The sequence below is a fragment of the Calonectris borealis genome, chromosome 9, assembly GCF_964195595.1.
Source record: "Calonectris borealis chromosome 9, bCalBor7.hap1.2, whole genome shotgun sequence".
Taxonomy (NCBI): Eukaryota; Metazoa; Chordata; class Aves; order Procellariiformes; family Procellariidae; genus Calonectris; species Calonectris borealis.
In genome coordinates this window covers 4,853,241-4,874,306 of record NC_134320.1, presented here as the reverse complement: position 1 = coordinate 4,874,306, position 21,066 = coordinate 4,853,241, and the positions used below count along the sequence as shown (strand labels likewise).

At 41.7% G+C, this 21,066-nt stretch overlaps 1 protein-coding gene across 2 annotated transcripts in view; it reads left to right on the top strand.

The window, feature by feature from the left end:
* The first annotated feature begins 6,404 nt into the window (after positions 1–6,404).
* The window catches only part of ARHGEF4 (Rho guanine nucleotide exchange factor 4), a 102,067-nt gene continuing 87,405 nt past the window's right edge, over positions 6,405–21,066 (top strand). Inside the window, exon 1 of one of the 2 annotated variants that reach the window (XM_075158065.1) lies at positions 6,405–6,678. In XM_075158065.1, coding sequence (XP_075014166.1) covers positions 6,492–6,678 — 187 coding nt within the window. In that variant the 5' untranslated portion in view covers positions 6,405–6,491. The remainder of the gene's footprint in view (positions 6,679–21,066) is intronic. The other variant, XM_075158066.1, reaches the window with a different exon arrangement.

The following is a 21,066-nucleotide window of genomic DNA, read 5'->3' as shown; positions in this document are numbered from 1 at the left end:
CCTTGGAAATCCCAGATGGAAACCCATCATTGTCAAGTTGTCTGTGCATCTCTGACATTAGCTGAAATCCCTAAGCACCACTGTCATAGAAGTAAATTCTGAGTCACAGCCGATACAAATTTCATGATAGTTCCCAATTGGGACCTGAGTGAGTTAAAAAATATATATGAATTTCCGAGGGTGAATAGGGGGAGTAAATATAGATTGACCGGTTGGTAGTGCTGTAGGTGTTTATATGCTATCTAGAAATGGGGCATGAAACCTGAATCATGTAAGATTCACACAATACTCCAGAGGTAGATACAAGTGAATTTCATTACTATGACCTAAGGCCAGACTTCAAGAATTTCTGTGTAAATGTAGCAAAACAAATGAAATGCAGCAGAACCCTTTTTCCACCACCAAAAACATGCTAGTGGGGGATAAAACTGATGAACAGAGGAAGTGCTGTAATGCTTCTACCACAGCCATCTCTATTAGCTGTTGCTTGTGGGCTTCATGTGGAGCATTTTGGGCGTGATGAGTTTGTGTACGTGTCTTTCCTGTGGTAGGATGTGGCTGGGAAGAAAACTGCAAATTACTGAAGCAATACTCTTAAGTTGTTGGATCAACTTTAGGATTGGGAATGCCCTTTTTGATTCTTGCATAGCTTTGTTGTGATACCTGTTGCTTTTGACAGAGCTTTAGGTAATTTAAAATAAATATAAAATTAAATGGTGAATCCATTTAATTTAATTTTAAGGTTCCTAACTCTAAAGCTGCAACTACTCATATTAATGATCCTAGCACACGCTTTAGTCATAAAAGACACTGGATATGAAAGTACTGTGCAATATGCAGTGGTACTTTATACTTCCATGTTGAAAATATAGATAAAATTCTCACTCCCAAAGTCTGCACGTGGCCGCCTTGTGCGGGGAATGCTGCAGTGACTACGGGGGATGGGGTATTTTGGAGCCCTCTCTAGTTCTTCAGGTATGAAAAGATGGCTGTGATGATCCCAGCCCAAAAGGTGCCATGCACCTACCCATTATCCGAGGACAAGAGCTTAGCTGAGCACAAACTTACTGTTTTAGGTGAGGCTGCCTGTTCCCAACTAGAACATACCACGAGTGCTGGGAAAAGAGCTTAATTTTAATGCTGTATCTGCTGCGCTTGTTAGCTTTCTCTGACCAGTCACTGGCACTAGAGCACTGAGACATTGTTCTCTCTGCCTTTATGTCATGCTGGGACAAATGAGGCAGGCTCAAAACTGTCATTTGGATATCCCAGCAGCTGGGATCAAGCATACTGTGGTGCTCTTGGTCACTGATCAAGTTTTGCAGATGCCTTCCTGTCACCTCTTCTGTCCAGAGCAGCCACTTGAGAAAACTGTAAGGAACCAGTAGATGGCTCTAACATCTGCGAAATAAAGAGCAGCTGAGGTGGTGCTAATCTCTATATTCAGTGAAGATTGAATGAGTCTTGAGCCTCCTCCAGAGAAGTATAGAGCTTGAACATCCCCACCAATGTGCACGTGCACTCGCACACTCACAGACACGCACCCCTGAGGTTAGGAAAGTTAACTGTCCTGTTCAAACAACAGGAATGTTTGAACACTTTGGAAGGACCTTCTTGGCTGCACCATGCACTTTGGCAGGTAGTATTGATGAATATCGAGTGTCTTTCTCTTTTAGTTGTCTGGTTATGCCCATGTCTTCATTTATACCTTGCAGTATGTATCTGTTCCTTACTGCCTGGTTTACTGCAGCGTTTGAATAGGCTGAGCTAGAGTGAAACATAGGAAACAACCCACTTCCTAATGTAGATATGGAAATGCTTTTCTGCTTTTTGGCAGCCTCTGAAGATCTTGAGAGACCATTTAACCCAGGAATCCCCTCAGGAAAGGGGTGAGAGGGAAGGGCCCAAAATGTACTGGAGAGAGCAATAGTAGAATAACAAGGCTTTGCATTAAAGCAGTGGACCAGCATGTGTGTCTTTAGGCTATCTTACTTATCCTCTCCTTCCCCATCTCTCTCCTGAGTCTGATATCTGTTTATTTGTAACCTGAAGACATTGCCTAAGATTGGGGATGTTGCCAGGAAGCTGTTTGATGGACAGTGGATGCAGCTGTGAGAATGTAGTTATGACTGGGCTGAAGCTAGGTGATGAGCAGTTCTGGGCATGGGAGCTACTAGCCCACAGGTTTAGAGCAGAGGGAACTTTCTGGGGAGGTGCTGCCATCTCTGAGCTTTTCCATAGGGACTTTTCAGTAGGAGACAATCACAAGGTGACACAGTGACAGACAGAGACAGGTAATTGTATGAGAGTTGGAGGTGTAAGTTCCTTAAAGAAAATTTACAATGAGGGTGGTGAAACACCAGAACAGGTTGCCCAGAGAGGTGGTAGATGCTTCATCCCTGGAAACATTCAAGGTCAGGTTGGATGGGGCTCTGAGCAACCTCATCTAGTTGAATGATGCCCATGGCAGGGGCGTTGGACTAGATGACCTTTAAAAGTCCCTTCCAATCCAAACTATTCTATGATTCTGTGAAGTCCCTGCTTTCACTGCTTTCTGTGCTTCTCAGCTGGAGACTTTTCTATTCTTGTGCCTGCTCTTGTTACCTTCTCCCAGAAGTTTCCCCCATGCTACCTCTCAGAGAATCTGTGAAACTTTTGTATAGGGTCACACACATGATCATAAACCTTCAGGGTTTGTCATATCCTCATAGGTGGAGAAACTTTTAACTAGTGTATTACAAGTTCAGGTTTATAGCTGTGCTATAACAGATCTTAAACCTGTATTATTTAAAATCATTATTTAAATGCAAACTGAATCTTTTTGGCAATTTTCCCTGTGTCTTGTCAGATTTAAACAGCCTAAGATCTTTAAATTTCCTGCTATCAGATATCTACAAGAGATGCCTAGGAGTTCCACCACAGTGCTGGTGTTGGTTATGCCAACCAAAGAGGCATGAATTCATTCTGACTGATGTGTACTGATGATGAACATACTGGTGGCCTTGGAAATCTTGCATAAGCAGTAAGAACAGGCAAGCCAAGTTCTCAAAATCTGAACCTTTTGTGGATAGTCTGGAAAACAGTGACCACTTAGTGATATTGAGCTATCCTCTGGCCTCACTGGTATAGCGGAAAGTATTTCTCAGAGGCAAAGGGACTGTTTGTTTACTCAACATCATGTGGCCAACTTTCATCTTCTTTTCCCAGCTATAGATGGGCTGTTAAGCTCACACTTGGCAACAGTTAATGTGAAGATGTTTGACGGTCACTGGAGAAATCTATTCAAGAGGGAAAATATTAGCTTAATAACAGGACTTCATTATGTCTTATAAATATTTAGCAATCCTGTAGATCAGCAAAATAACAAGCTGAGCTATTTATTCCATTTTTGTCATTTTAGCTCTTGAAGGGACACAGAAAAAAAAGTGGTATGCAAGTCCTCAGAAGTCTATCATTGTAGCTGTAGCATGAAGTGTCCATTCCATCTTCATTAACCTATGGAATTACCATTGAATTTAAGTGGCTAAAAAGCAATCATGTTGCCTACTGTATTTTTCACTTTGTCTCTGAATTACCAGAAAGATTAGACCCACTATGTCAATCTTGATTATGTTTAACCACAGCCACGAATATTTGCGCTCTGTGAGGTCTCTGGTAATAACATATGCTCACTCAAAGATTTTCATCCAACCTTAAAAGCTAGGCCAAATGATGGCCGAGTTCCTGAAAATTTGGCCTAGCAGGTTGAGTGGGATTGTATGTATTAGCTACTGCAGTAAAAGATTTAGCATACCAATAAAAACTTTCCATGGGGCAAAGAGAGAAGAAGAAGATCCTAGCAAATCCTGAATGATTCTGGCAATCACAGTTCAAAGCTACAAGACTACAGAGACTAAAAGATCCAGCTGATATTTAGGATCAGGCTGTCCAAGGCTCAGGCTACCTTGACTACCTGATCAGACCGCGCAATGAGATCCTTAATCTATAGCTGAAGTCAGGTGCCGTAGAGCAACTTTAGATAACTTCTCTCTCTAGTGTCACAGAAGAAAACCTCTATGTAGATTTAACAACAACAACAAAAAAAAAGGGAAAAATAAAATCAATTTGTAGTCAGATGGAACCCCTCTGTGATGGGTTGCAGTTTTGAACTCTAATATAATTTGTGCTTTCCACAACCTGGCTTTGTATTATTTTTCCTCTCTTTCCATTCTATTAGAAAATACCTACCCAGTACATACATACAATATACATACCTATGTAGCACCTTCAGCTAGGATTACAGCACTATTGTCTCAGGCACTGAATAAACATCTTTTAGTATTTGCCAAGAGCATTCAGTCCAGAGAGTGGGAGGTTTAGCAGAGGAACAGATGGAGTGATTTAAGCAGGTTGAGGACAGAGATCTCCCAGGCAAGGGCAGTTGCTACAGAGCCTCTGTAAATAATGTCGGGTTTAGTAGTTCAGTCAAGGAGAGATACAGGTATGTGGAGTTTCCTTACTTCTCGTGTACCAAGTGTACTTCTCGTGTACCATGGATTTCAAGGAGCAGGGATAATTAGGACTGAATTTTAGCCTCTCCTTAGCACCTTTCATGTCTGAAGAGCTGCACTGTCCCTTCCTCTTCTCAATGCCCTGTGCTCCATATCCACAGAACAGCTCATTCATCTTTGTTGTTAATGCTTAACTTGCCTTCTCCCCCATTATTATGATCAAGAAGTGTTTCTCTCCATTTGTACTTTAATGCAGGCAGTTCTAGGAGGCCCTGGAAGGACCAGATCAATGCAGAAGAGTGTTTCTACTGCAGAAAAAAATCGAGAACACATTTCCATTTCTGTATTGGGAGGCATTGGATGAAAATATTTTGGTCTAAGCAGCTACATTCAGAAGATAATTGAAGGAATTTTTTTTGTTACGGGCCACTGTAGAAATGTTATTTTTGCTACTACTGCAGAGAATTTTCCTGTAAAGAATAGCTGAAATATTTAAGGACTCAAAAGTTGGTTCAGCATTGTTGGATGCTTTGTAGTAACCTGCAGTGATGAAGGGCAAAGGTTTTTTTCTTCTAGGAAATACTCAGTAAAAGAGAAGTCTTACTGAAATAAAATAACCCTGCTACTACACAGATAGTGAGGCAAAGTCAAAGGGATCTTGCTGTCAGAGCAGGCTGTGATGGCTGTATAATAATGTGGCTTTATTTACTTTGGACAGGATTACCTTACACAGAAACAGTAAAACAAGCATTTCAATTCTTGTGTGAAATTAGGCTCCTAGTTTTGGGTTTGGGTGCCTAGACACACATTCACTTTGTAAATGGTAGGAGCAGTGTGATATTTCCCAGCTTGCTCCTTTGTGTCCCACCTATGGGCAGCTGTCACCCTCCCACCTGTGCTAGTGGAGCTGAGCTCCTCGTTTACTTCAGTCCAAACCCCTAGTTACAGAGTCTCACCTGGCTAACTTTGAGCTGACCTGGATAATCTCACACTGAAGCAATCTAGTTCTGGTCTTACACTTATTCTAGTAACTAGCATAAGAAGTTTTATAATGTTTTCTGCTGCACGTGGTACAAACCATGTGGCTACTCTTAAATTATTTCGATAGTTTGACAAATCTGCCATTGTAAGGCAGGTATTTTAGCAAAGTGGCAGTCCAGAAATGTCCTTTATCATAAAACCTCTGTGGTCTCCAAACTGTTGTTAAACAGGACAGGTATTTCGGCATTCTCAGGAAACTAGTATACTTTCAGAATTCTTTTTATAGGGACACACTGAATCACATGTTAGGTAATGAGAATATAAAACTTTCTAATTAAAAAGTAGTTAGTGATGCTGTTTCACTTGGGACTGAGGTCTCTTACAAAGATCACATACTGAAATAGGGACTATCCCAGGTCTACAGTCTGGGGGTGGATGCTAAATGATTTTTCAAAGCTCCCAGCTGCAACCTCCCTAGATCTCAATCTGTGTTTTTCTGGCTTTGATTTCATTTTGAATCCTTTTTCTGAGGACTTACAAAAACAGTTTTTTAATAGCAGCAGCCGTAGCCAGTTCTAAACATGATTAGTTTGTATGTTAAGTCCTTTCTGAGTTCTCAGGGGAAGCAGATAACACAAGGTCTCTCTCACTTGGGCATTTTTAAAATGCATGAAATTCTACTATTCCCACTTATTTATTTTTAATCTGACAGCTTTGCTAAATTAGGAGGCAAGATCTCTGTCCCACCCTTGCTTTTTTAATGCCTTGAAATTGGCTTTAATAAAAATCAGCTGCTAGAAGCTGCAGCTGAGAGCAGTTGAGCTGCCACAGAGGGAGCCTCCTTAGTGGACCCCTATGATGTCAGGATGCATCGAGACAGGCAGAGAGGAGGATAGGAATCCAGCTCAGTCTTCAGACAGCGCTGCCAGGTACCACTGCCCTGGGAGCAGCTACAGAGCGCTTTGCCCATTTCCTCCCCCAGCAGAGCAGAGCCCCTGGCTCTCCCTCTTACCTGCCTGCATGAGGACCCAGCAGTGCCCCAGTGAGTCCAGTGGGGCACACAGTGGAGAAAACTGCAGTAGCAGTGGAAGCTCCGGGCTCTCACCGGGTTCAGATTCAGACAGCAGTGGGGTGGTGTGTGGTGGTGGTGGGATGAGAGGTGTCCTGTCCAGATACTGGAGCTTGGAGAGTCTTCACTCTGCCACAGGTAAGGGACTTTTTTTTTTTTAAAAAAAAAAAAACAAACAACTGCTCTGTGATATTGCACTGACCTTCAGAAACCAAATCAAACCTTCTGGAAAAAGTATATAATTTGGAAATGCAGTCTCTTAGTCATGAGAAATAACCAAATTATTCAGTGTTTTCTAGTTGTCCCCCCTGCAGACTTACAGCTAAAGCAAAACGACATGGACCCTTAATATACTACTTAAGTCAGAAGGCAAGAAATAGATTCTTAATGGCTTTGGAAACAGCGCTTAGGCTTCTACTTGATTGAAGCTGTCCTTTCCTTTTGGAACAGCATTTGTTATTTCAGCTTAATTATATAGATCCCAATGTTAGAGCTGGCATTTCTCTGTGTAAATGCCAGTGTAGAGTATTGCTGCCTTTAGAAAATGTCCAAGCGAGGTGCTCTGTAGCAGATGAAGGCTAGGTAGGTTTGCACTGCTGTGTACTGAAAGAGGGGAAGGCAGTTCCCTAAGCCAGCTGCTCAAGTTGGGTTTCTGTTTTCTCATCCTTCGTTTAATTCCTTTTTGAACCAGAGATTTTGGAGGCATGTTCATATAGCCTGGATCTGGTCTGGCTCAGCCTGCCTGGATCTGGCATTCTAGTTTTTAATCACTGATGTGCCTATTTAGGGTTTGGATGTTTGAACTGCAAGCATGGGAAAGAAGCTTTCTCATTCCCAACTGATACTAGCAAAGAAGGCTGGCAATGATTTTAATGGCCAGTGATTGCTGAGCTGTTCAGTTTGTTTCTTGATTGTTGCTGTTTAGAGATATTTTTGGTAGAGCTGCAGCAAATTAGTTCCTCTCTCAGACAAATTCAGACAAGTGCCTTCAAGGCCATCAGTGACTGCCATTTCCTTAGTAAAAATACTCAGTGCTACCAGCTGGAGGCAAGGCTTGGGAAGAATTTTAGGTGTAGTTCTATGTAATTTGCTTTAGTCACATATACTTTGAATTATTGAAAGATCTTGTAATTCCATCTACTACTGTAGATTTGGGGCTGTTTAATAAAATCTCTGTTGCTGCTCTGGAGTCCTCTGCTGAACTGAGGGTAACTGCACTATCATATGGGGAAGGACTACAGCAGGGTGGCCAGCCTATCTGACTTTCCAACCCACACACCAGATCTCCTAGATGGCCAAGAAACACTAAACACCTACAGTGTGACCTGAGAGTCCAGGGGCAGGAAAAAAGGCTCAGGGTGAGATCAGGCCACTGGTGCTCTGTTTTGGGGGAAGATCTGGCTGCAAATGCAAGGGGATGCAATTCTGCATCTTAGTAGCATCTGCTGGCTCATTTTCTCCTGTAGCTGGGAATACAAATAATTCCCAGCATAGCTCTGACATTGGCATAAAGTAACCCTGGCACAGGATCCTTTTTCAAACTGCCACTGAAAAAATCGCACACAGGGCTGTAGCAGTGGTTCGGTCCTCTCTGTCTTAGAGGATTTTCTGTCAGCTGTCCTCCATGGATGCATTCTTGGGCTTAATCAGGTCAGTTGATACAGATGATGTACAGTGATATAAAAGAAGTAAGATTGATAGCAAAAGCAAACTTTGAAGCTAAGTCTCTTTTTCCAAATGCTCTTTCATTTCCACGATATTCTTGTTCCAAAGGCTGTGAAGCATGGTGTCAGTTTGTGGATGCTACATGCATTTAGCAGGAAATGCAGAGATAAGAGGAAATAGAATAGAATAGAAAATGGTACGGAGAGAGACTGAGCACAGAGAGAAACCAAATTAAGTTTCATAATTGCAGTATTGATATACCAGTATAATAACAACTGCAGATCGCTGCACTTCAGGCTCCTTGCTGCCTCAAAATACTATAGTTGGTAAGTCTCTTCTCATGTGCAAAAGATGTCCGAGCAGTTTGCCTCTACTAACAAAATTCGGGTCAGAATTAGGATTAAACCTTGAGAGCAATGCATTTCCCAAAAGAATTTATTTTGCTTTGATTTTGCTCTATTGGTATTCTTCTTTGGATTAAACTAATGCAGCTGTGGTAGGAGAACTGCTCCTCACCAGCAACACAAATTGGCTGTCAGAGGAGTGAGGCAGGATTTCTTTAAAGCATGTGCTAAATAACATTTTTGAATGGTAAAATTTAATACACTGCTTAAACAAAAAAACAGCAGGAGCAATAGCAGCTGGCAGTGCATGAGAGTAGTGGTGACTCCTCACCTTGGAGGAGCAGGGAGTCTCCAGCATATTGGCATGTGTCACATCAAGAAGTCAGGGAAAAAAAGTACGAACTGTGTGCAAACGCTACAAACTGCCCGATGGTGCATTAAAAAAGGGCTGGAAGATGAGTCAGTCTCTTTCTCTGTTTTAAAGGGATTCTGTGTTTCCGCTAGTCTTAAGGCTAGATAGGTGGACTTGGCAGACAGGGTTTTGCTTTTCTTCTCCCAGTGTGCACATAAACTTGTCTATAGGGATCTTCATTCTGAGTCTGTTGCTGTCTAAGACTTTGGAGAAGATTAAGTGACTGAAAAGTGGAGGTGAAAGGGAGGTGAGAGGTCTTCAGTACAATTGGAATGCAGCTGTTTGAGTTTCTTTTTTACATAATTTAGATTTCAAGAGAGTGAGAAGACAGATGTGTATGTATGTTTACACATGTATATTTCTGACAACGTGTGATTTCAGAAATACAAGTTGACATTCCCTACGTAGAAAAGACAGGTAGAGTTTCCCAGGTTGACGAGGGGAAAAAGCTGTTTTCAGTCAATAATCTTCCTCTGCAATCAGTAATGAAATATGATTCCTTTTGTTTTAGAGTTGACTTTCTTGTAATATATTGACATTCTTGTAATATATTGATCAAGAGGGGAAGTTAAATGTGATACAGAACTGAAAGAGAAAAGACCCGCTGTTACAGCACAAACTTCTGTGCAAATGCCATTTGAAAAAATTATGCAAAAAACATAGTTCAGAGGAAAAATTCTACTGTTTTTTAATATCAGTCCATGGCATTTTTGGTCTAAATGACAATATACATTACGTTACATGAGGAGGCCCTTCTCCCTGAGGCTAAATATAAACATGAAAAGAGGGAATGCTTTGCATTTCTACCAGACTCTCCATCTGAGGATGCCAGAGGACTTCATAAGCATCAATAACCCTCACAGAGGGCCTGAGAGGCTTTCAAAGTTTGATTTAGGATAGAAAGAGAGGTACATATAGTTTGATACTTGGATAGTTGCCTTGCTATTTTTAAATACTTACGAGCAATTTCCAAATGTTTGGCCGGTGCAGTACTCCAGTGAGAAATTGTCTGGGAGCTGGTGTAGCTCAGCAGCTCTGAAAATGAGGCCTTAAGTATCTCAGCTGGACAAAAAGACATCCAAATTAAAGGTCAGTTGTGACAGTGCTCCAGCAAGTGATTCAATGGCAGTATGGGCACTCTAACCCCGGTTTCCTAGGCGAGACTTTGTATCCCAGGCTCATGCTGCCTATATCCAATTCATCACTGCTGTACAGCTCTACTGAAAAGTTTGTTTCCTTCAGATTATTTCCAGATTCAAGCTTGTGAGTAGGTCTCTTTGCTTTTCCAGCTCCTTTGTTGCACGTCCAATCCTGACCTCATTAATACTTCTGTTTATTCTCTTGCTTGTCCAAGTTGGGAAGGACTAGAAGAGCAAAGAAAGGTAGGAACAAAGGGGGAATCGCAACTTGATGAACTAGCAGTTGCCATAGTTTCCCAAAGAGATCCTCTGTGTGTTTGTACATATATAGCAATTTAATTGTACAGACTACACTTCAGTGTGCCTCTGCACAGTTTTGTGGGTCCTGATATGCAGATATGCTCATCTACTAGCTTTGGGAATATAGCCTTTAAACAAACAAGAAAGCATAGAGTATGGGTGGGGAGTTTGGTGGTTTGTTTTTTTTTTTTTCATTTAGAGCTAAAAAAAAAGGACATTTTTTTAGAAAGGTTTTTTTCAAGTCATTCATTTCATTATTGTGGCTGATGAGGGAGCCAGTAATAGAGCTGTGGCAAATGCTTTGCATCTTTCTTGTTTGGTGAGAGATTTTCTTTTCAGCTCGCTCTTTTTCCTTTTTCTTCCCCTAGCCCTGCCTTTTTGGTACTGATGTCTGCAGCTGTGTTCATGGACTGCAGTGCATAATTCCACTGACCCTTCTTTCTCTAGGGTCACATAGTCAGCAGGAGTTAAAGAGGTCAGAAAAGAGAGATTGATTTAAGGTTCAAAGTGTTTCAGAATGCTTCCAAAGGCGGGGGGGGAAGGGAAGTTTGTGCCTCAAAGCATACACTACAGCATGTTGATGTTATGTTTCACCCTTGACTTGGCAAATTGTGAGCTAGGATGTTTCAGCTGGATTCACTGATTGCATTGTAGCATCTCCTATGTGTTCCCCTCCCTCCTCATATATTTCCTGTGTCACCTGCCGGAATAACTTCCACTCATCTTCTGAAACAATTAATCAATGAACTTAAAAAAATCCCCAAAGATACAACAATCCATGCTAAATTAACTTTGATTTTTCTCTCTATGTGGATTCATTTGTAACGGTGACTGATACGGTTAGGTAAACCTGAGGGAGATCCTGAACTTTTGAGGAAGAATTACAAGATTAACATCTCTTGGCTGAACTAACGAGCTACCCTAAAGCTTATGTAAAGCTTTCTAATTTGAAAATACATCTTCTAAATAATGTGTTGAGTGTTGCTGAACTGCGACTTCGCATCATACTCAAATAATGAGGGCATCTACATTAATAGTGGTTGAGTTCATTCTAGTGAATGCAACCTCAGTAAATGCTAAGTGTATGCAAACTTGGCCACCTAACACATTTAGTACATTTAAAGAAATGTTTTTTTCAGTGCAAAATATCCTCTGGCATCATGCTTTTCCATAAAAAGTAATGGAAAATAATGTTAATTTAGGTAGAAAAGTCTAATCATGTTTCTGTACCTCTGTTTACAGCAGAACCAGTTTTTGTAAGTTCAGCTGTTTTGTAGTTCTAATTACATTTTAATGGGGGGGGGGGGGAGGGTGTGTTGGTTGCCTTTCCCTTGAGATTTTTTTGTTTTGTTTTAAAAGGAGTAAATGCTTATTCTCATCATGTCCCCGTGAGGCATAGATTACTACCTGTGCCTACCAAGAGATAAACATTCCCATCTTTGCAGATGCTGTATTGTGGAGGGAAGAAGGTAAATCTTTGGGAGCACTGCCTGTGACACTTCCCCAGGTGTACACCCTGTTCAGGTACACCATCTTCATTCTTTTCCTTCTCTGCTTTCAAAACAACTCCCATGAAGAATATTTAGGTTGTGATTACTATTCCCTTTGAGGAATATGACATCTTCTACCTCAAAGATTGTTACCTTTAAAGTAGCCTTTCAGACTAACACTTCTTTCAGGTATATCCATGCTTCAGTTGCTGTTATTTTTCTAGATGGAATTGAAAGAGCTTTAAGCCACCTGATTTGGATACTACCAGCATCCCAGCTCTTGCAGCAGGAAATTTGTATGTCCAAGAGAGTAAATGGAAGGGGGAATGAGGTGATATCATGAAGCCTACCCGACCCTTCCTTTCTCTACCTTTGGGTAGACATGCAAAGGCTTGGAGTAACTGTTGAATGTGCCTGTTCATTTGGGCTATCTGGACCTACTTCATGTAGTGAAAAAGCAGTGAAAAAATAGGTTATAACATGTGCTGGCCAATAGTGTATACGCCCAATGGTCATGAATAACGTGTATAATTGTTGCCTACACATGATGAAGCTTCACTATTGCTGCTTAGCAGTTAGTTAGGTTAAAAAATATAGGTAACAATCATGCCTTTTCTTTGCCATGGGAATGTATCCTTTAACTTACTAAGCTTGTCTGTAACTAAGCTTATTCCCTATTAAGGTCTTGTTCTCTGATTCATCTGAATCATGAGAAGTATCTTTGAAGGATTAGAGAAATATAGCCCTCTTCAGAAGGTCAGTAATTATCTGTGGAGGTTTCTAATTTAGTTAGAATCCTGCCTCATCTCAAAATCCTTTGTAGTGTGAGGTTTGTTAAACCAACTAACTAGTTAGTTCAGTAGTTTGCTTAAAAGTGCTAGGGACAAGCTGGGTGCATTAGACTGCACAGGATACTGTTCTTCAGAGCCAGCCCAAAGTCTGAAGGTGAGTGGTCTTCACGAGTACTAATGCCTTCAGTGGCTGTGCCATTCAAACAAAGCTGCTGTTAAGAATTGGTGTATCCGCACATGAAAGCAAGACATGTAAGTCTTGCTTGGGTGTAAGCTGATAGGACCATAGTTTGCACCTGGTTAACTGTCTTGGATTACATTGTGTGAACATACAAGTGTTGGCAACTGTCACTACAAATATACATCAGGGTATATTTGCCTAAACAGGTATAGAACTTTGCTGTTATTATTATCCCTTCTAATCAAGGAGCAAGAGATTCCCTGGGCTATGATGTTGTCTTGTAAGAGCTCAAGTAACATTTTTTTTTTGCCGTGGAGTACAGACAAAGAGTAAGTAATTGCTTTGCTAGAGTCATTGAGCCATTTCCAAGTTGTGCTGTATCCCAAGGAGCACTTATGGAAGCTCTGGTGCATCAGCCCCACGTGCAGGCAGATTTCTGTATTCTGTGGCCTCCCGCCATGATGTAGGCTGGCAAGTGGTAGTAGAACAGGAAGCAGTTCATGTGTCGAAAGCAACAGAGTATGCAAAGAAATAAAATCCATATCAGTTGTTTCGAATGTCCTTCTTGTTCTTGGTCTGTTGAATTCTCTTTTTATCTCATATTTGAGAGTGTGTGTGTATATGTACAGTCGTTCGCTGGTTATGCTTAGAATATTCCACGTGCTTATGATCAAAACTGTCTGTAAGGTTTCTCGAAAACAAGCATTTCTATATTTGGGCTCTAAATTTGTTTATCTACTGATGGATAAAGATAAGGTTTCTTTCAAAAAACATTCTTAAGGGATCTAATAAATGCCTAAATAATCATTTGAAATCCCTTTCAAATATACTGGTAAGGTATTTGGTATTATCCTGTTGTATTGGAGGGTAAATTACATGTGAGTATTTATAAAATAACTTGAAAAAGAAGTTTTTGTTTCAGGAACATGAGTAAAATGCAGAGCATTACAACAGCATAATGTTTCATGTTGAGAATAAATAAAGATAAGACCGGCTATGTTTTCATAACAGCTGGCAGACATGTATTTCTACATTGGAGTGAAATAGCAGTTTTCCTTTTGGCTAATGGAAATAGTTTCCATGAGGTAGTTTTGAATTAGCCTCTTTTTTTTATTGAAGTATGTCCTTAAAAAGATAGGCAAAAGGAAGATGTGCTAGGAGGCCCAATATTAATACCAAATGATCTGTTTTTATGGTAGGATTAAGCTATCTATGCTCTCCCTCTGCCAGTGAAATCTTTACATGCCAGGTGTTAAAAGCCCTCAGCTAAGCGTGAACCAACCAATCACTACTCAAACACACATGCAGAAAGATATACTTGGCATTTAGAAACCGCAGTTCATAGATTCTTTTAAGAAGAAAAGGAAGACTACAAACAGTGCCTATGCACTAATTGGACATGGCTCGCTGTTCTTGGAGCTGTCATTGAGGTTACTTCTTGCAGTGATCTTTAGAAAAATCAAGGCATATACAAGTTTGGAGGAGGAAAAGCTGTCTACATAATTATTGAATTTAAAAAAAAAAAAAAGCTGTGTGGAAACTAAAGGTTCAGCTGTAGCAATAAGGCGCAGTGTACAGTAAGAATCAGTCTCATCTGATGAAAAGCTGCACCCCAATGTCTGCTGGAGCTTCTTCTGTTGTGTGACTTCCATTGCTGTCTCTCAGGTAACGTACCATTCTATTCTGTTACACTGTACAGTCTGGGGGACGGTGTGGCTCTAAGGCTTAAGAGAATCACACAAAGCGGCAACCCTGTTCAGCGCTGTGTGCTGAAGTGGTCAATTCAGAGTTCATCTGAAAAATATATGCCTGCAGTGTTCAGAGCTGACCTCGGTTTCAGTTGTGAAGTATCTGCAATTGGAAGATTACAGCAGGATGCTGAAGGCAGGAGTATGGTCCAAGAGTAAGACTCATGTGGTTATTGTGCAGATTTTGTTGTATGGATATAGTCAAAGTGTCTCAATTTCTGATGATACAGAGTGACCTGGAAAAGAAAATAATAGCATGAATTCTGGAGCTTTTTTTTGAAGCACTGAGTAACTTCTTAGTTGGCTCAGCTCCTGCTGATTCGACTGGTGCTCTGGCAGGAGGGCATTCTCCCTGAGCAGAGCTGCATGTCAGCTTGAGGTCACTGATGGTACATCCTGCTCAAAGCAAAAACCTACCCTGCGTGCCTGAAAGAAGCTTTGACAATAAACCTTTTAAGAGTGTTTATTATGAAAACACAGCGTTACTAATACCCTGAAACAGTGGATTTGGATCAATTTGAAATGTGGCATTCTTATCAGCCTTAGAAGCCTGAATAAATTAAAAATATGCAGAAACCATCTGTACTGAAACTTGTTGATTGGATCTGTCAGCTTTCTTTAGAGAGAGCGAAAGAATTTATTTTGGGCTATTTCTGGTCCCAATTCTGAGCTTCACCACAATCTCTATAGTGCTGTAAATCTAGGGCCTGGCAATCCTATTTCAAGCTGGCTTAATGTCAGAACTCTCCATAGGCTGAATTTTGGGGGTTTGGTCAAAGTTTCTCTTATGCATCTATGGTCACAGTTGGTGGTATAATGCTCACCTGTAAAGCATTATAATGCTTCATGCTGCTTTTTCTGGCTCATGTGAGAGTATGCACTAGACAGCTGGGACTTCCACTTGGCCCCCAAGTACCATGTGGGCATCACCTTTAAGCCGCTGAAGGAAGTTTCCAAAGTGATTGTATGTAGGACAGCTTATGCATCTTTTAGGCATCCACTTGTGATGGTCTGCTCCAGATAACTCCTCTGATCTGGAGAACTTAGCTTTCTGAAGAAAAACAGTATACTTCCAAGGGTAAGATAAAGAAATGTCACAGCTTTTCAAGCCTGTGACTTGAACAGAATTATTTAAAAATCCACTGAATTAATAATGGCCAGGTCATTAGTTTTGACTCATCTAAATCATTCTTGATGTCTCTGGAATCATGTAGGTAAGTGTGAGCACTGCTGGGTCAATTCCTGAAAGACTGTTTGGCCAAATAGAATTTTTTTTCTGTGTAAAGATGGGGACTGCCGCCTGGCATTCTGCCTTCCTCTCAGGCGCTGCCTTTCCTTTTCTCAGTTCTCATTTTTGAGAAAGACATCTTGACTGCAAAGATTTTTTCAGTTGCAATAAAAATAAAAGATGAGGACGACTTCTGTTTTTTATGGGAATATAGTGCCAATACAGGGAAAAGGAAGATCGCTCTGTCCACTTGTCAGAGCACTTGTCACCTATTCTTAGCTTTACGCTTCTATTAGGGCGTCCACTGATGTGCAGGGGCACCAGTGCTTTAACTTTGCAGCTGACTGTGACCCAGTTCCTTTATCATACTGAGCAAAGAAGGGGCTGTTCAGCGAGTTCTCAGTGCTCAGAGGAAAATGAGCCTTGGCTGAGTGCAAACTGTATGCAGATAAGGGCAGAAGTAACTTCCCCCAGTTACTTCCCAGCCTTTACATATGACAAAGGTTTTTAATGGCACCTTGACTTGTGTGGTTCACTGTGCTGGCTGGAGTATTGATCCTCTTCTCTGATAAGGCAGCAGCGGGGGATGGAAGCTTCCCCCTGCACCAATGTACTTGGCAAGGAGGCTAACTTGTATGATTGGTACCGATTTTCTTTAATCATGTTCTTGTTTCCAGAGTCCTGGAGCACTGAAGCATCCTCTGCAGTGGGCTGCTCCTGAAAGCTTTGCCTACTGTAGAAAGTTCTAGTTTTGCTTCAGGGCTTCTAAAGCAGATCTTCCTCCCACTGTGAATCTCAAAATGGTTTAGGCACTTCTGGAGACTGTCTAGTCCAAATCCCTGCTCAAAACAGGGTCACCTAGACGGGGTGGCCAGTTGAGTTTTGAGTATCTCCAGGAATGGAGACTCCATAACCTTTCTGGGCAACCTGTTGCAGGCTGTGACCATCCTTACAGTAAAAAAAGTTTTATGTTTGAATAGAATTTACTGTATTTCAGTTTGTGTCTGTTTCTTCTTATCCTTTTATCAGCCACCGCTGAGCAGAGTCTGGCTCTGTCTTCTGTACCCCCTTCCATCAGGTATGTATACACACTGTTAAGATCCCCCTGAGCCTTCTCTTCTCCAGGCTGAACAATCCCAGCTCACTCAGCCTCTCCATGTATGTCAGGCGCTCCAGTGCCTTAATCATGTCTGGCCTTTTGCTGGACCCACTGCAGTACATCCGTATTTTCCTTGCAGTCTCATTTGCACTGGTTGTCAGCTGAGTCCCGGCTGAGTTTAATATGCTGGTTTTTTGAGTCCTAACCACCTTAATGATCATCCTTCTCCCTGTGGGTAGCAGAGCAACTGGTATCACATCTGAAGCTTTATCTGGCAAGTGCTTTCTTTGGCAAAGGAAGTAGGTAGATGAAATGTTCTGAAAACAGAAGCAAATCTTTCCTGCCTTGGTCCTGAGGGCCAGGGTTCGCCGACTGTTGGATCACTGTGGGCCTCACAAGTTGCTTCCTATTGATCAGGTGAGCGCATATTTGGAGAGGAAGCTTTAGGGAGACAAGACAGGTTGAAGTTGCTTAATTGCAGCAGATCTTGTAGTTGATGGTTCGTTGGTGATGTGCCTGTCAGACAGTGTTTGATGCCTAAAGCTCTGAAATAGTGTTTGATTTTTCTAGGCTGTGAATTGCATGGTGTGGGGTATTTTGTTTGTTTGTTTGTGGGGTTTTTTTGTGGCCTCTTGCTGCACGTTTCTGCGCTTGCTAAGCATGCCAGTGGGAAGTGGGAGAGTTAACATCTGGTCAGTGCTGGTTTTGCTTTTCTAAGAGTAATACAGATATTAGTTGTATCATGACCTCAGGCATATGCCAGACCAGATCTTAGTGTGCATGTGAAAGGGATCTGGTTGCACAAATAGTTTATGCAAAGGTGAAGACTTGTCTGAAGTATCTCTAGAAAGCACTGAGGCTATGTGCTCTTCTATCAAGCCTTGTATGTCGTTTCTGTACTATATACACTGAGACTCATTCAGCCTCTCTATAGCACTTAATAAGTAACAAGTCATGGCACAGAAGGGACCTACGATATTGGACACAACAGCCTACTGTTTCTCTGCTGCAGTACTGTAATTATTAATCCCAGAAACCTATGTGAGAGGCCAGTGTGCTTGTTAGAATGAGCACTTGTGAGCAAATTCCATGGATAACCCAGTTTAAACACAGCATCCCTCGGTTGTGAATGTCTTCCCTTGTTGCCCAGCCTGTGGTGCACAAAGGGTGTCTATCTAGCAATTGTTCTTATGCAATTTAAAGCATTACAGTTAAAACAGGGCTTTCTCCTGTAAACACTGATCCAGACTTCTTGCTTCTTGTCAAAGCACCTGAGGTAGCAAGACTTCGGGAGGTTCTCGGGAGGAACTCTGGAAGTAGATGGGAATGCTGGGGGAAAGGGGTTTTGGCAATTACTAGCTCTGTGTGTTCTCTGTGGCAGGCAGGAACATTAGCTTCATTCCCACTCTGTTTTCCTTTCCTACAAAGCCTAAATACAAGGGACAAGCTTGTGTGGGTTGCTAAGCACTGTCTGTAAAATAATCAAAAGGAAAACAGAGCTGGGCCATAGACCAAAAACATTGCTTCAGGTACTCTGCAAGGACCATAGGAAGAGCTCTGACTCTGTTGCAGGTTGGAATTTCCCGGCTCCCTGCATAGCACTGCTCCAGGATCTGTAAGCCACATGAGTAGGAGTGTCTTAGTGGATTTTCAGAGTTTAACAGTAGCTGTATGTACCCATTCACTATTTTAAATGGATTGATGTTAAAGCCCAAGCAGTTCACACATTGCGTGGCTCTGGCTGTGCCGGAATGATACTACTTAGGGGCCTGCAGTACGGCAAGAAGAGCAAGGCCCTTATGTTTGGTCTTATAACGTGCAGTGTATTATGGTAAAGCAGCAGCTGGCGATAAGGGCCTCAGGTCAGGTCCTGTGCTGTAATGGGGTTTCTTCAATAGGTGATACTGTTTGCGGTACTCTGCAGGAGGCCTTACTGCTGTGTGAACCTCGCTTGGTTATAAGAAGGAGGAAAACACTGTCGAGTCCTTCTGATGTGACTTACGAAGTTGTCTGTTCTTTCCTTCTGCCAGTCTTCTACCTTCAACCTTTCACCAGAGCTGGTGAAATGGAAAGAGCGTATAAGCCTCAGCTCTTTCAAAATAAGGGTGGGAAACTAAATTCAAACCTTCCTTCATCAGCAGTTAATGCTCAGCTGTTTGACTCTGTACTGGAGCACTTAGGGTGAAACTAGGCAGCTGGTTCCTCCCCTTGCAGCAGGAGAGTGCATGGGTGGCAGAAATGTGGTGATCAACAACTGAGAGCACTAGTATCTCAAAGGGCCCCCATTAATTCTTCTCTGAGTGTTTGCCCACGGCCATAAGGAAGGAACTGGGTTTAAATGCAGCACAGTGGAACGCCCTCTAGTCATGTGTCTCTTCCTTCTCTGTTGAAGTTAAATGTCTATATTTGGCACATTCTAGGCTGTTGTCATGGAAATGGTTGTATTGACACATCCATAGCAGAGCAGCTTTGTTCTGTATAGAAGGATCAGAAGGATGATGGGTGAGAAAGGAAGAGGCTTGTTCTCGGCATTCAGGCGTTCATAATATTTGTTCTTCAGCTTCTTAGCTCCAGTTGGAAGGCATACAGCTGTTGGATTAGTTGTTTTGAGCCAGTATTGAAAGAATCATGTAGAACAATACCCAGCATTTGGACTTTAACACAGAGCATTACTGAACATCAAGATAGGATCCCCAGTTACAAACAGCTGCCTCCTACGTAGCTAGTATGCTACTGATTAGCACCATTGCAGAGCAGGAACATCTCTGCTCAGTCCTTTTTACCCTGTATTTCTAGCTCGTGTGAGATCTTGTATGTTCCTACAAAGAGAAAATGTGCCTACTATTCTGAAAATGGTAGGAAAAAACACTTATCCTTTGTGCTCTCCATTTGAACATTGTAGCTGGAAACGTCAGGGACTGTAGCCAGATATTGCCTCCTGAATACATAGAAAAGAGTAATATTGAAGAGTTAATGAAGGTGAACTTAGAGGGTAGAAGTTAGTAATTTTGGCAGATTTCATGCTTAGTGTGCTTTCTGCTGCTGCCAGGCCACCCTGCACTTCCCCCAAGACAGGTCATCAGCTGTGAGAAGGGGAAGGAATAGAAGAATGAGTGTTGGATCTGTTTGCCTCATGTCAGAGTATTTTCGCAGCCTGTTGCTACAGGGAGCTTCTCAGCCAAGAAGAGTCAGAAGATAAGAAACTTCAGAAGCAGTGAGGGAAGCTGCATCCTGTGACTCAAAACTGAGCTCTGCAGGGTTCTTTCCTCTAGTGCCTGGATCTGTGGGAGGAGTTCCTCCCCCTTCCTGTGCATCTTGAACATGGTGGGAGCATATTTCGATGCTTTTAATCAGCTATTTGTTGTGGGGTGTTTTGTTTTTTTTTTTTCTTTTCTCCTCTGTTAAACATACAAATATAGGCTGGTACATGCTTAGTAAAAGTCATGTTGTTTCTAATGCAGTCTGGTTATGTGTAGTCCATCATGATCCAAAAATCATTACAGTCAGACTGCAGATAAGGACAGCCTTTTCTGGTTCCATGTCAAAAATCTTCACTTATCACAATGGCCCCTACAGATTGGACAGAATGCAAGTAAAGGTAGTTCCTGTCCCTGCATGACAACTATCCCATGCACTCCAGATCCCCCTGTAAGAAGGAAGGTCAGGACTTACACAGAATCCACCCCTGCTGTGCTCCCAACCACTTTCAAGTGCTTTAATGGATTTCATCTTTTCAGATTTCAGGAATGTTTATTTGTTAATCAACTTTCCAGATTCTGTCATATATGAGCAATCCATATTAGGGTGGTAAAAGGTATTTGTAATTAGAGCTCCCCAACCTTAAGTTTTCAAATTTTGCATTGCATATTTGATTTTTTTTTAAAAAAAAACTTTATTGTTTTGCTTAAGGTTTTGACACAATAGTCTGTTTCCTGGTGCTTTTAGTGTGTGTATGAAGAGAACCAGGTTGCAAGGATTTTCAGTTTGTGTAGAAATTTGCAAAATTAAGAACATAATCTTAATTTTTTAGCTGCTTATCTGTACCAGCTGTTCTGCCTGAGAAAGCTTCTGCTTCCTTCAGGGTTCTGTGGCCCTAGCACAAACTGATCACCCTGTAAACACTGGCAGA